Genomic DNA, 14,013 nt, shown 5'->3' on the forward strand with positions numbered 1-14,013 from the left:
AGCCGAGTCACGCGATTACGGGAAGGCAGGCTATTGTCAGTCCCCGGTTACTCAACCTTCCCGGGGCCGATATTCGACACGTAGTCGGCCGTACGGGGCAACCATGGTGTTCGAGGTTGGCAATGTGCGGGCACCATCGATGAGAGTCATCATCCCTGGCCTTCGGACACGATTCATCAGTTGACCGCCACCGCGCGCCTACGGCAAAGGAGTTGCGAGAAATGGAACCCATTGGCCCAGCCAATGTTCCCGTTGAAACCCATCTGCTCCTGGGCTGCTGCCGCGAGGCAGACCAGGCGGATATCGTGGCCAGGGGTTTGGACCAGTTGCGAGCAGCTCTCTCGGAGTCGTTCCATGGCCATCTCATAGCTTTAGCAGGAGAGATACGCGACTCAAGTAGACTGCTGCGCAGCCTCGCCGACTGTTCCCAGGTATACATCACGCGTGTTCCTTTCATGACCAACTACCTCAGCATTCTGCTGCCCTGCCTGTCCCGAACTCTGAAGGACATCGTCACGTACTACGAGGAGAAGACCCTGACCAGGGAAATAAGGTGGCGCAAGATGTACAACAAGATGACCGAGGAAGCAGGAGGTCTTCCGCTACCGCAACGCTTCGTGCTCTTTAACCACTTCCTGTCGCTATTGAAGCAGCTGCTTACTAGGTAATGCGGACGCTCGTCCCTGCCCCGGCTTCCCTGCCCCTCCTGCAGCCATCCAAGGCACTAATCAATCTCTCACTCACGTCCCAGGTCGCCAAACTTTGACCTCAACACGCTCGAGACACTGAGGACGCGGGTGGCCGCACTGCGTGAGCAGCTAGGAATCCGTGAGTGTCCAGCGGCGTGACTCTGCGCGAGATAGATGCACTGACACGCTTGGTCGGCAGCGCCTATGCCACAGGCAGGCACTCTGGTCCGCCAAAACCCGATGCCGCTGGCGGTTGTACAAGAACGTGTCTGTATTGTCCCAAGCCACTCATTTGTGTCGAACTTTGGCGTCCCTCTAACCCCTGAGCAGAACTCGCATTGGGCGGAGCAAATATTTTCCCTCCCTCTCCCATCACGGACGGCTTTGAAACACCTGAGATCGTGGGTGCTCGTGTTTGCGATACCAAATCCCCGTCGAGAACAGCCAACGCTGACATTGCTTCGAGGTCAAAATCATACGGCCCATTTTACCCATGGGGTCACCTGGCCATACCACACGACTCGACCGTACTCTTTAAGCGGTAGGTCTACATCTCGGCCCCAAACGCGGTGACAACCGGACAATGCCTACCTGTTCGCTTGCTTGCTCCCTGGCCAACGCCGGCGTCTGATGTCGTTCTGTGCAATAGGCCCTTCGAAAACGACACGATCTCGGTCGTAGCCTTCCTGAGCTCCGTCGACCAATGCCCCTACTTCCTGATGAGAATTTTGCAAAACAGCGCGCCATGGTACTCCATGCTTGGTGCCCATGAGCTCTGCATCGAACGCGAAGGAAGTGCGCTGCAGCTCAAGAGGTGGAGTCGCTCAGAGCAATGTAGTAAACTCTGGGCGGCGCTGTACTTCATAACGTGGGAAGGCAGGAAACCAGGGACCCCAAACTCATGAGAGTGTACCCCTGTTGCCGCACACGCTGACCTTGTCCAGAGATGGTGTTGTTCTACTGCACCTTCGTCGCCCTCAAAGCCCGCAGCCTCTTGACCGTTCAGATACACCCGAACGAGTTCCAGCTGCGCAGGGAGAAGCGTCTCTTCCAAGCGTAAACCCCCTTCCTTCTCCTTCAAACACCACCCGATGCATGACCTTCGGCGCAGTCCTCTTGTTGGGATCTAACAGACCAACTCTCCAGCCAAATTATCGACGACGGCTTCAGGCATTCGTTGATCGTCTATGAAGACCTGCAAACACGGGGCTTACGACTGCACGCTGCAGTCTGGGAAGGCGAACTCAGGCAGTGTCCCGTTTGGACGGCTTTCGGTACCCAATGCACCACCCTATTTCTCTTGGCCGACAAGACGAGCTTGATCTGCGTTGCTGGCATTGACACTAACTGCGACATGCGCACTAGTCACTCATCAGTCTCAATCGCCGACATGGCTCAGCCGGCGTTCGCGACACCGTGTCTGGCTCAAGGATATCCAGCTTTACGTGTTTTGCAATACCTATCGACAAGAAAACATGCGGCAGAACAAGCTGGGGGCGTTTGAGATACATTTTGACCGAGAGGAAGGTAGGCGGAAGAGAGGCTGAATTTCCTCTGTCAACGAGGGGTGTACTTGGGAACCGGCCCCCTCTCACCTCGCGAATGCAACTCGGCAATACTAACTCCTACCTGGCGTAGCCGCCAGGAGATTCAAGGAACTTTTTTCCATCAGGTCCGCGGCCTCAGAGACGTCCGAAAACGAGCAAGAGGCTGGCTCTGCGGCGTAGGGCCGCCTAACAGCGTTCACTTGCGTGCCCCCCCCCCAAAAAAAAAAAAAAAAAAAAAAAAAAAAAAAAAAAAAAAAAAAAAAAAAAACAACCCGTCCCCTTCCCCTGAGGGTTTTCGGATAGCACAGCCAAGAAACCACCCGAGCCATCGATTCGCAGCGCTGTGAGAGAGGGCGAGTGTCACTGCTCCAAGACCAGGTAGCGGAAATGGGTTGATGAAGGTTTGACGCGAAGCTGGGATTGACAGTGCCTGAACTACTTAACCTATTACTCGGGCTAGATCGCGTGCGTTACAGAGTACATACAATTACGGAGCAAGTTCCCAGGCATTAGAGCAGCGGTCAAAACGTTCGCCATTACATCATGATACTCCCTCTAAAGTGAAAACACCCGACAATCTCGAGGCGCGGCACAGTCGACCAGCGTCTTCCTCAAATCAACTCTCCGTATTCATTGTCCGTTATTTGTCGTTGCTCGGGTGTTTAACTTCCTTCAACAATGTATCCGAGATAGTAATCTAGGAGTATGCGTGGCCCCGCTGTCGGGAAAGGACGCAGAGCCGAGCAGGTCTGGGCCTGATGGGGACTCTATGGGACATGGTATGCGCAAAGCGGCCCAACGGGGCATTGCAGAATGGATTCAACAAGTTGGGCTGGGCAGTGCGGTAACGCTCGAGCCTTCCAATGAAAATTCAAGTCTCGCATGTTCTCCGTTTTTTTTCGAGGGTAGTCTACATACAAAAGAGGAGGAGCAGTGCCGCAACACGCCACCGCTGCGAGGGGGATGGAGTTGGGCGTGGTTCCGCTTCGAATCGCTGGTGAACTGGAGCGGTGGGGCTAGTGGGCGAGGGCATCCACGTTTCCCCTCGAGCTCTCCTCCTTGCCAACAGCTATAATCCATTGAACTACTTTTTCCCTCCCAGATCTCAGCGCTCTGGTATCTAGTTCCTCCGAGAGATAGTTCAATCGTTAGAGTTGAGAGACAACATGGACGTCAAGACTGTCGACTTCACGCCCTTCACAGACCAGAAGCCCGGCACGTACGTCACTGATTTAACCCCGCCCCCGCACTAAGTTCGCGAAGCTTCCCTTGACCCCGTCACCGCAACTTGGTCGTACATTTCGCGGAATGCCGCGATACTGACACGCTCGTTTTGTTCACCAGCTCTGGCCTGCGCAAGAAGGTCACGGTCTTCCAACAGCCGCACTACAGCGAGTCATTTGTCACGAGCATCCTGCTCTCCATCCCCGAAGGCGCTGAAGGTGAGAGCCATGACCCGCCGGGCTAGGTATTCGGCAATGATACTGCGAGACGCCGAGTCACTCACTGGGGTTATGAAGGTGCCTTCCTTGTCATCGGCGGCGATGGGCGGTTTTGGAACCCCGAGGTTATCCAATTGATTGCCAAGATCGGTTCCGCGTATGGCGTGAAGAAGCTCCTGATCGGCCAGAATGGCATCCTGTCCACGCCGGCCGCCAGCCACCTCATCCGCAAGCGCAAGGCCACCGGTGGTATCCTTCTGACTGCCAGTCACAATCCCGGCGGTAAGTGCCTCCTCTTCATGGCCGGTGCTCGGCCGCGTCTGACGTGCTGGCTCAGGACCCCAGAACGACTTCGGCATCAAGTACAACCTCGCGAATGGTGGCCCCGCACCCGAGTCGGTGACCAACAAAATCTTTGAGGTTTCCAAAACCCTCAAGTCGTACAAGATTGCCAACATCCCCGACATCGATATCTCCACGATCGGCGTCAAGACATACGGGAATCTTGAGGTCGAGGTAGTTGATAGCACGGCCGACTATGTGGAGATGCTCAAGGACATATTCGATTTCGACCTCATCAGGAAGTTCTTTGCCTCCCACCCCGGATTTAGGGTCTTGTTTGATGGACTCTCGGGTGTCACCGGGCCATACGGCAAGGCGATCTTTGAAAAAGAGCTCGGCCTCGGACCCGAGTCGACCCAGAACTGCGAGCCATCGCCTGACTTCAATGGCGGGCACCCGGATCCCAACCTCACTTATGCACATGACCTGGTTGAGGTCGTCGAGAAGAAAAAGATTCCTTTCGGCGCCGCCTCGGATGGCGACGGTGACCGGAACATGATCTATGGTGCCGGTGCTTTCGTCTCCCCGGGCGATAGCCTGGCCATCATCGCCCACCATGCCAAACTAATCCCCTATTTCAAAAAGAACGGGGTCCACGGGCTGGCCCGCAGCATGCCCACATCCGGAGCCGTGGATTTGGTGGCAAAGAAGCTAGGCCTCGACTGCTACGAAGTGCCGACTGGGTGGAAGTTTTTCTGCGCCCTGTTTGACGCCGATAAACTGTCGATCTGCGGCGAGGAGTCTTTCGGGACCGGAAGCAACCACATCAGGGAGAAGGACGGATTGTGGGCCATTGTGGCCTGGCTTAACATCATTGCAGGCCTGGGGGTGGCCAACCCGGGAGTTGCGCCAAGTATCAAGCAGATCCAGAAAGATTTCTGGGCTGAGTATGGCCGTACCTTTTTTACCCGCTATGACTATGAGAACGTCGATACGGATGGTGCCAACAAGGTGGTGGGAGTTTTGAAGGACTTGGTGGCCGATCCCAAGTTTGTTGGCAGCAAGATTGGAGGTACGTGTATGGCCCAGGCATTCCTCTTGTGTGCGCTTGCGGCGATGGGCGTCTTTCTCTCCCTTTCAGTCCCATTCTTTTTTTTCTCCCTCCTTCCCCCCTGTGCATGTGCTCAGCAAAAGTCACCATGGAGGATGTTGGCTAACCCATTGACGCTCTTCCTAGACCGCACTGTGACCAGGGCAGGCAATTTCTCGTATACAGACTTGGACGGTTCTGTGTCGGCAAACCAGGGCCTGTATGCCTGCTTCTCCTCCGGTAGCCGTATCGTCGTGCGGCTCTCCGGAACAGGCTCGTCGGGCGCCACCATCCGCCTGTATATTGAACAACACAGCAGCGACCCTGCCACGTATGACATGGACGCCCAGGACTTCCTCAAACCCGAGATCAAGATGGCGACGGAGCTGCTCAAGTTTAAGGAATTCATTGGTCGTGACGAGCCGGATGTGAAGACGTAAATGGACTGCTGGGGGTGACGGAGCCCGAGCGAATGCAGTGGGACTGTTGTTCGAAATCTTAGTCGAGAGGTGTTACGCCGATAGTTAAAGTATCAAAGTAGCAGTTACCAACCCGGAGTTCAGCGACGTTCAAAAATGGCCGACTTGTAATACTTGGCCTCTTCGATGCTCTCGAGTATGTCGTCCTTTGCTTTGTGTAAAGCTCTCTTGCGAGGCGCGGCCGAGGCGATTTGCGGACTATTTGTAGCAACCAGTTAGTGATTCTATCATAGGCTCGTTGCCATAGTCGCCGAACTGGGGCACCGTGTTCGTGTCAACTCCACAGAAACTCGGTGCGAGGAGCATTGTGAGGAGGAGGAGGACGAAGGGAGGTGGGATGGGTGGAGGGATTAGAAAGGTGGACTACGGTGAGGTTGGAACGACAATTAGCACCTACCACCATCTCCGCGCAGCCTCCTTGATGCTACTGACATCCAATATGCGATAATGCAAGTGGTCGAGGACCTTGTTGTAAGGAGCCTTTCGGAGAAACGCCCGGTCCGCATGCACGCTATTACCCGCAAGGAGAGCGGTGCCCTTTTGGGGGACGTACTTTTGTATGTAAGCTAACAGCCCATCCGCTGCCTGCTGAGGTGTCACCGTTGACTCAATGACGGCCGCAGTGAGGCCACTGTCACCGTCTGTCCACCTGTTGTCAGTCGCCGTCGCCCATTCCGTTGTCCCGGCTAACAGCACCGAGTCAATACATCCGCGCGGGCCGGGAAGGAGCCTGCACGTCAGAAACGAGACATCAAACACAAAAGGGGGACATACGGACACGGGTACACCACTCATCCATCATAGCCATCCGTTCCCTCGACTGGTGCACGACGGTGCCCCATCCGCACTCGTCAAGCAAGTTGAGCTGGCCATCGGTGATGAGGCAGTAGATCTCAATGATTGAATCGGAATCGGGATCAAGGCCGGTCATCTGCAGTGACTGGTCAGTGGCTTACCCGGCAAGAGAAAGAGTAAACAGCACCTCGCAGTCGATCCAAACCAGGGCGTCCGATTGTTGAGCCGGACGCAGCCCCGAGGACGCAGGTTCAGTAGGCATTGGGCGCGGCGTGCTGTGCCGACAGAGTCGTAGATTCTGTGAGCTGGTCGCTTATCTATGCCCTGCCCCAAGTCGATGGCGTAGTGCAAAGCGCACAATGTTCTCCTGTATACCGAGACCCACAGGCGTGTTCCTGGTTTTCTCGAGTGCAAGGGGGGGAGAGTGTGTGTGTGCGTGTGTGTGCGTGAGTGATAGATAAGTGTGTGCTCCACGATGCGCTGTATTGTATGTAGTCCACAGCAGTACAGTACAATGGCTGCCCCTAGCACCGTGGCTGCCTGGCTTGGTTCAAGGAGCCACGCCTGCGCCTGGCAAATCTAGGTTCATGGCATTTACACGAGGTGAGGATTTCGCCTACCTGAGGTATTTCGGATACATTAGGCGGACATCAAGACGTTTGTGCCTCTTGGCTCTTCGATTGCTTGCCGCCCACGTGCAACCTCGCAGCCAGAGACCCCGCGTGTCCAACTGCAGGCTATGGTAGGCAGTATCTTTAGCTTCCCCGAGTTTACGCGGCTGATCCGCCTCTCCTCCAAACCCCCCTCACCAGGTAAATGTCAACTTACCGCCCGCGCAAGAGGGGCAGCCCAGGCAGCCGTCGTGCGGTATATATATGTTACCCGACAGTTTTACTTCCCCAGCATTGGCGGTTCCTCCACAGCGCTCCCTCTTTCTTTGATAATATTGTATGAACGGCAAACGCCTTGTCCAGTGGCTGGGTGCAATGTCAGGAACTGACGGACCTACGCAACCTACCCCATCCGCTAGCCCACCGCGCATTCTCATTATCGGCGCGGGTTCGCGAGGTCGGACTTATGCGGACGCCATCGTGTCGGCAACTAATGGTGTGGTCGTTGCTGTTGCCGAACCAGATGACTACAAGAGGAACCGCTTCGGCGAGACCAGGATATGGGGCTCCCAATCGCCGCCTCCCGAAGGCGCTGCCTTCTCCGACTGGCGTGACTTCATCGTCTACGAGAAGCAACGCCGCGCTCGTGTTGAGAGCGGTGAGAATGGTGTCCCTCCAGGCGTCGACGCCGTCTTTGTCTGCGTGCTGGATGAGATGCACCGTGATGTGGTTCTGGCACTCTCTGACCTCGGTGGGCTGCACATCATGTGCGAAAAGCCACTGGCAACCACGCTTGACGATTGCATCGACATGTACACGGCCCTAAGGGCCAACAGAACTGCCCGGGGGGAACAGGCGGTTTTCTCTATCGGACATGTACTGCGCTACAGTCCTCACAACATGCTGCTTCGAAAGCTGCTCCTCGAGGACCGCGTCATCGGCGACATCTTATCCGTCGTGCACACAGAGCCTGTGGGATGGTGGCATTTTGCGCACAGTTACGTGCGCGGAAATTGGTGCGTCTGCGTCGGCCATGAATGCTCTCCTTCCCGCACCTACCCGCCCACACACACAGACACACACATACACAAAGCTAACGGGATCGGTAGGCGCCGCGAGAGGACCTCTGCTCCAAGCTTGCTCACCAAGAGTTGCCATGACATTGACGTGCTTCTTTGGCTGTTGTGCTCGCCTGCAGACTGCTCGGCCCGGGATTGTTCTCCACCCCACCTGCCGTCCACTGTCACCAGCACTGGCTCACTCCAGTACTTCAAGAGAAGCCGCAAGCCGGCCCAGGCGGGGACTGCTACCAATTGTCTCTCCTGTCCTGTCGAGGCCACGTGCAAGTACTCGGCGAAGCGCATCTATGTCGGCCCAGAGCTGGCCGGCTTAGAATCGGGCAACACGGGCTGGCCCGTCAGCATCGTGGTCTCTGATATCGAGTCCTGCGAAAGCATGGCGGAGGCGAGAGATGCCGTGCTTAGGGAGCTGGCCAAGGACTACGACGCCGACACGCCGGACTCCGAGGTTGCGCGGCGTAATTGGTTCGGCAGATGCGTCTACGAGAGCGACAACGACGTATGCGACGAGCAAGTGGTCACGCTGAGCTGGGATGATGACCCGTTGCCGGGGAGCTACGGGACAGGCAGTCGTAATGCTAAAACGGCGGTTTTCCACATGGTTGCCCATACGAAGAAGATTTGTGACCGATACACCCACATATACGGCGTGGATGGCGAGATCTATGCCGATTCTTTTACCATCACTATCGAGGACTTCCGCACAGGGCAGACAACAGTCCATCGCCCAAAGGTCGAGAGCCGCGGACATGGCGGAGGTGATATTGGCCTCACCCGTCAGTTCGTGCTCGCGGTTGACAAGGTCAAAAACCATGGCTGGTCTGCTGACAGAGCACAGAGAGAGCTCGTGGGTTGCACATTGGAAGAAATTGTTCGTAGCCATGCCATGATCTTCTGCGCAGAGGAAGCGCGACGCGGGAAGAAGGTCATCAATTGGCCCGAGTGGTGGGCGACGCAGGTTGAATCTAGGGCGGCCAGTGCTTCAGCCTGAGCGTGTGTCCCTTTGCCTTCTTTGCATTGTGTTGCGGCCCAGGAGGTGGTGGTAAGTGATGGGGCATGGTCAATCCAATCGAGACAGGAAATACGTCGGCAAGTCGCAAGGCTAGCCTCTAGAACTCCCCTTATCTATCTGGAACCACCAAACCGTGGGTTGCGAGACTGGGCTTGGGATCCAGATGTATTTATTTACGTATGCTGGAAAGACGACAAGGCTTTGGAGATATGGGCAATATACTCGACATGCCGGACAAACTACCTGCCGAGTTCGAATGCGAAAGGGCGTTCCCAGATTTGCGTTGGGCATCGTCATCGGGTTGCTGTAGTCCGTACTCATAGTAACCATTGCCGGAGCGAATTGCAAGTGACGCAGAGTGGAGCAGTTCCGTCCCAATTTCCCGTCGCAGCTTCCCCTACCCCTTTCCAGAATCCCGCTAACTTCACCTCGACTAACCCCACCCTGCTCGCTGTGAACTCCTCCGGCTCCACGAACCAAACTTGAACCCAGCGTACCTTTTCACCGGGAGACCTCGCCTTGGTCTATGTCGTGCTCTGTAAAAAAAAAATCGTGACAACGCGCACCCCGACCTTTCTCTCGCCTCTCCGTAATTGCACGAAACATCTTTTTTTTTTTAGGGCTAGCAGACCCCTCACCCCTTCCCCTACCCTGGGCCCCTTGCCTTCTCTGGACGCTTCAAATACCGATAAACGATTATGGAATCCGCGACTCCGACACAGCAGACCGGCGGCGTTGGAGCCAGCTGGGCCGCATTTCTCAAGGTGTGCGACGCCTTCCCTCCCACCCTTGCACGGTAGTCGTGGCAGTGGTTCCTGCGCTAGATCTCCTCCTTCTGACGTCGCTGGTATCAAGTGCATTCACTGATTGGGCTTTCTTGGCTAGTCGATTGCGTCGTTTAACGGGGACCTCTCAAGCCTTACTGCGCCGCCCTTCATCCTCTCGTCTACAAGCCTAACCGAGTTTAGCTCGTACTGGTGCGAGCATCCTTCCGTCTTTGCCGCGCCAGCCAAAGAACCTGATGCTGCCAAGCGCGCGCTCTTGGTGCTGAAGTGGTTCTTAACCACCTTGAAGCAGCAGTATGCCAGCCGAAGCGAACAGTATGGCAACGAGAAAAAGCCACTCAACCCATTCCTCGGCGAGCTATTCCTGGGCAAGTGGGAGGACACCGCCGGAACTACCGAGTTGATTAGTGAGCAGGTCAGGTGGGTGCATCGCAACCTCTCTCGATGCCGCTCGAATAGTATACTGACTGGATGGCTTACTTGTTCCATAGTCATCACCCACCGGCGACCGCGTACCACATCACCAACATTCCCAGCGGCGTTCGGCTGGAGGGTTATAACGCGCAGAAGGCGTCCTTCTCCAAGACCATCAACATCAAGCAGATCGGCCACGCGGTGCTCACTGTGCCTGTCCCATCTGCAACAGAGCCAGATACCTTCTTGATTACCCTGCCATCTCTCCACATCGAGGGCTTGATCTTCGGTTCGCCTTACATTGAGTTGGATGGCAGTTCCTTCATCACTTCGTCGACCGGCTTCACTGCGAAAATTGACTACAGTGGGAAAGGCTGGCTTTCCGGCAAGAAGAACTCCTTTACCGCCGTTTTGTACCCCACGGGCAGGGAGAAGGATGTCCTTTTCAACGTATCTGGGCAGTGGACGAAGTCTTTTGAGATTCACTCCGGCCCTGCAAAGTATAATTGCAAGGAAAACCTCGTCGAGGAATGGGATCCACTACCCCTCAGCGAGCTTATTGTTGCCCCCTTGGAGCAGCAGCATCCGTTGGAATCTAGGCGGGCGTGGTCCAAGGTGGCTGCCGCGATTGCCAAGGGGGATCTTGACACGGTCAGCGTGGAGAAGAGCAAGATCGAAAACGCCCAGCGCGAGATGCGCGCCAAAGAGAAAGCTGAAGGGCGCACATGGCAGCGGCGCTATTTTACCGCCCAGAGTGATGCTACTGACCCGGTTCTTGCCAAGCTGGGTCCTGTCGTAGGCCTGCCTGAGAACGGTGATGCCGACAAGACCGGCGGTCTCTGGCGTTTTGATGACGCTAAGTCCGAAGCTGCGCGTAAGGAACCTCCACTAAGCGAAGAAGATGCGAGCAAGCTAGCGAAGGAGCTCCTGGGACAATGAGGAACCAATGGTTGCGATGGCATACAGTCTCGGGACCCCTTAGTCATCGGCCATCCTGATACAGGGCAGTCGCGTCGGAGAATGATGAGACGGTCTCTCCAAGCGAGCGAGCTGGTTGCCGCGATATGGCTACATCCTAGGCTCAGTAAATCGACACTGCTTTCTTTGCTGAGCTGGAGAGGGTCGCCACCCGCAGCCTGGTGATATTACGGGCATCGCTAATCTCCTTCCGCGGGAGAGCACGCGGCGAACAACAACTGTGCTTTACATGATGTTCCCCTCTCCTCTCACCTCTCTGGTGGACTTGGGCGTGAGGAACAATCTCCGCGTCGTAGCGATTTCACTCGGCGGATAACTCTGTCCATACAAGTGGAATAGCATGCTCGTTTTCTCTTCTTGTTACACACCCACATAGCACAGATATCGTACAGCAACCCCGCGACAATTCTTGATATATGTGACTCTATCCATCCATCTAGCGTCCGACATCTAACTACAGATATGGTCGTTCGAGTTCGTAGAACATTAGGTACACCTCCCGCTGCATCCCTAGGACGTCACGGGTACTGGCTTCTTTGATCTTGTCGTCACTAATTCGCCACCAACGACTCTGTTGCTTCCGCTGCTTCGTCCTTGCCGCTGGCGTGGAGTGAGTCGATAGTCGATGCTCCTTGACGGATTGAGCACCCGGTGTCCCGGAGCGTGGCGGTGGAGAGCCAGCCCTTGGGGTGCTCAACTGCGGCGTTGTTTCGGTCGGATCCCGGCTACCACTGTCCGAATTGCTGGCTTGCGCCGCCGCAACGGGTGTGACACCGCTTCGAGCGTCTGGGGAACTTTCTCCGCCGCGCATGCTATCACACAGCGAGTCGCGAGAGCCCGCCGCAGGGGTCGCGGACAGGTGACAAGGAGGAGCCGAGTCGGAATGCCTTCCCGCCGAGGTGGGAGCAGCGACGTCCTGCGGAGCTTGGCCCCGGAGGTCGGCCCGAGGTGTCGAGGCGGGGCTGGGGGTCCTGCTATAGACCCCCGAAGCCTGGAACGTACTTGGATTGGAAAACGGCGGGTAGATGTTTTGACGCCGAAAGGACTCGTAATGACCGCTGTGGTGACTTCCCTTGTGAGTCACGACGCCAAGCAACTTGTACCTTCGTTGCTGGAGCAAGCCGCCCAGCGTGAGCTTTTCTGGGAATGCAACCTTGGCCAAGTTCTTCTGCGACGAGCGGCTAGCATCAAAGATGGACCTGGACAGATGAATAGCCAGTATTTTGGGGAAGTGAGTGATGCGGATGTGGCGAGCGATCCTGCGCTTTGGCGCAGAGTGCAAATCGGGAAGTTCCACGCCCGCCGGGGGAGTCTCGGGGTCTTTCTCGATGGCGAGCCGGAGCTTTTCCGCCGCTGACTGAGCCTTCAGTCTCTTCTCCTCCGAGGAAGCTCGCCGAGCGGCGACCTCGAAGATGGACAGCGCATGTAGAAGCCGGCATTTCTCGCACCTGAAGTCGTCAATGTACTCCGTCTTGAACATGCCGTCGAAGCAAGCGCCCAGGGTTGTTGACGGAACCTGAGGCACATGGAGAGTAAGGGTACAGAAAGTCGAGGGTGTAGGTCGTGGTTTGAAACCACAAGTTAGGCATTCGATTTGTGATTCAAACTTGCCCTCTAAAGGGAATCCTTCCTCCTCTTCCATACCTTGATGTTCCACATAGCCACGATTCTGCCCTGCGCCGCCTGTCGAGGCCTCGGCTGCCTGGTTGAGAGCGGCGGTGTTTGTCTGGCCCGAAGGCCGATGCGACTGGGGCGATGCCGCGCTAGGAACCTGAGTTGCCTGTTGCGCCTCCGCGAGTTTCTTTTCATCCAGGGCCGCAGTGCGCCTGGAGAGCCATCGTGCGCTACATCCTGCATGATACTCATCGCAGAGCCTCTCGGCCACTATCTGCAGAAATTCGTGGGCATCTTGCTGCTGCCGGCTGATGCGTTGCCGGAAAGCCTCTTCTAGAGCCCTTACAAAAGGAGCAGCAGATATCGTCTTTTTGTGAATCGGGCGCTCGTTTAACGCGTCGAGGATATCTTTGAGGCTCTTGGTGATGACGCCTCTTTGTAACCCTTCCAACTTCCAGCCCGGTATATCCTTGCCAAAGCGCCTTGATCCAGTCTCGACTTCCAGCTGAGCCAGCGCGTCGGCCGGGACCAACTGCGTGTAGACGGTTTCGTCATCGAGTCTTCGACGGTGAACTTCGCGTATTAGATAGAGTCGGAGTTCGCCTAATCCAGCGAGTGCCTGGAGAACCGAGTTGATGAAACAATCGTTGGCAGGATTCGAAAGACCAACAACGCCTGCCTTTCGCGTCGAGAAAGCGCCGGTACCGGACCTCGAGGTATCGCCGTCGAGAAAGTACGTCGGCCCGAACACGTAAATGAGCGTGATTGCTGCGAGGGAGGCACCAGCGGCGTAGGTAACGACCCTGAGTGCCTTGTCTGGCATCCTCAACGCGCACAGGTGCGCCTTCGCCGATCGCAATGAGGTATGTCGGTGGAAAGGACTAGATTCCGCGAGGGTGGGCAAGGTGTTGGTCTGCCGTTCTACTTACATGGAAGCGCAAATTGAAACGGAAAAATCGGAGGATGCCAAGGTTGTCGCTAGTATCATAACGTCCGTGCCCTGGTTATCAGCCAGATAGGGATCTTAGCCACCACATTTCACTATAAATTACTACTTAAAACACTAATAAGGCTATATTATTATTATTGTATAATTATATATTAAATATTAAATAGACTATTAATGTTAAATAAAATTAAAATCTTATAATATATTTAAATATATCTAGTATAAGCCTAGGCTTTATCTATATTAA

General features: G+C 55.6%; 6 protein-coding genes across 6 annotated transcripts; 4 read left to right on the top strand and 2 right to left on the bottom strand.

Moving 5' to 3' along the window:
- Nucleotides 1–221: 221 nt before the first annotated feature.
- P884DRAFT_276534 (uncharacterized protein) lies at nt 222–2,416 on the top strand (the record flags this gene model as incomplete). The annotated part of the gene is made up of 10 exons (XM_069442968.1): nt 222–664; nt 752–828; nt 889–956; nt 1,020–1,090; nt 1,156–1,230; nt 1,339–1,565; nt 1,634–1,745; nt 1,836–1,963; nt 2,055–2,216; nt 2,328–2,416. The coding sequence occupies 10 exons, from the start codon at nt 222–224 to the stop codon at nt 2,414–2,416; spliced, it is 1,452 nt and encodes a 483-aa protein (XP_069298814.1).
- A 986-nt stretch (nt 2,417–3,402) lies between these two features.
- P884DRAFT_268626 (uncharacterized protein) lies at nt 3,403–5,490 on the top strand (the record flags this gene model as incomplete). The annotated part of the gene is made up of 5 exons (XM_069442213.1): nt 3,403–3,455; nt 3,581–3,678; nt 3,757–3,960; nt 4,016–5,032; nt 5,219–5,490. The coding sequence occupies 5 exons, from the start codon at nt 3,403–3,405 to the stop codon at nt 5,488–5,490; spliced, it is 1,644 nt and encodes a 547-aa protein (XP_069298815.1).
- A 432-nt stretch (nt 5,491–5,922) lies between these two features.
- On the bottom strand, nt 5,923–6,586 carry P884DRAFT_268627 (ribonuclease H-like domain-containing protein; the record flags this gene model as incomplete). The annotated part of the gene is made up of 3 exons (XM_069442214.1): nt 5,923–6,170; nt 6,304–6,460; nt 6,512–6,586. 3 exons carry the CDS (start codon nt 6,584–6,586, stop codon nt 5,923–5,925), a joined length of 480 nt encoding a protein of 159 aa, XP_069298816.1.
- Nucleotides 6,587–7,310: 724 nt separating this feature from the next.
- On the top strand, nt 7,311–9,005 carry P884DRAFT_196853 (uncharacterized protein; the record flags this gene model as incomplete). Its single annotated transcript, XM_069438019.1, has 2 exons — nt 7,311–7,951; nt 8,045–9,005. 2 exons carry the CDS (start codon nt 7,311–7,313, stop codon nt 9,003–9,005), a joined length of 1,602 nt encoding a protein of 533 aa, XP_069298817.1.
- A 719-nt stretch (nt 9,006–9,724) lies between these two features.
- On the top strand, nt 9,725–11,164 carry P884DRAFT_197228 (uncharacterized protein; the record flags this gene model as incomplete). The annotated part of the gene is made up of 3 exons (XM_069438046.1): nt 9,725–9,790; nt 9,912–10,231; nt 10,303–11,164. 3 exons carry the CDS (start codon nt 9,725–9,727, stop codon nt 11,162–11,164), a joined length of 1,248 nt encoding a protein of 415 aa, XP_069298818.1.
- A 415-nt stretch (nt 11,165–11,579) lies between these two features.
- Nucleotides 11,580–13,683, bottom strand: P884DRAFT_257850 (uncharacterized protein). Its single transcript, XM_069441190.1, has one exon. The coding sequence runs from the start codon at nt 13,638–13,640 to the stop codon at nt 11,658–11,660; it is 1,983 nt and encodes a 660-aa protein (XP_069298819.1). The 5' UTR covers nt 13,641–13,683; the 3' UTR covers nt 11,580–11,657.
- Between the last annotated feature and the right edge of the window lie 330 nt (nt 13,684–14,013).

The sequence above is a fragment of the Thermothelomyces heterothallicus genome (assembly GCF_042370625.1).
Source record: "Thermothelomyces heterothallicus CBS 202.75 unplaced genomic scaffold P884_scaffold_7, whole genome shotgun sequence".
Classification (NCBI taxonomy): domain Eukaryota; kingdom Fungi; phylum Ascomycota; class Sordariomycetes; order Sordariales; family Chaetomiaceae; genus Thermothelomyces; species Thermothelomyces heterothallicus.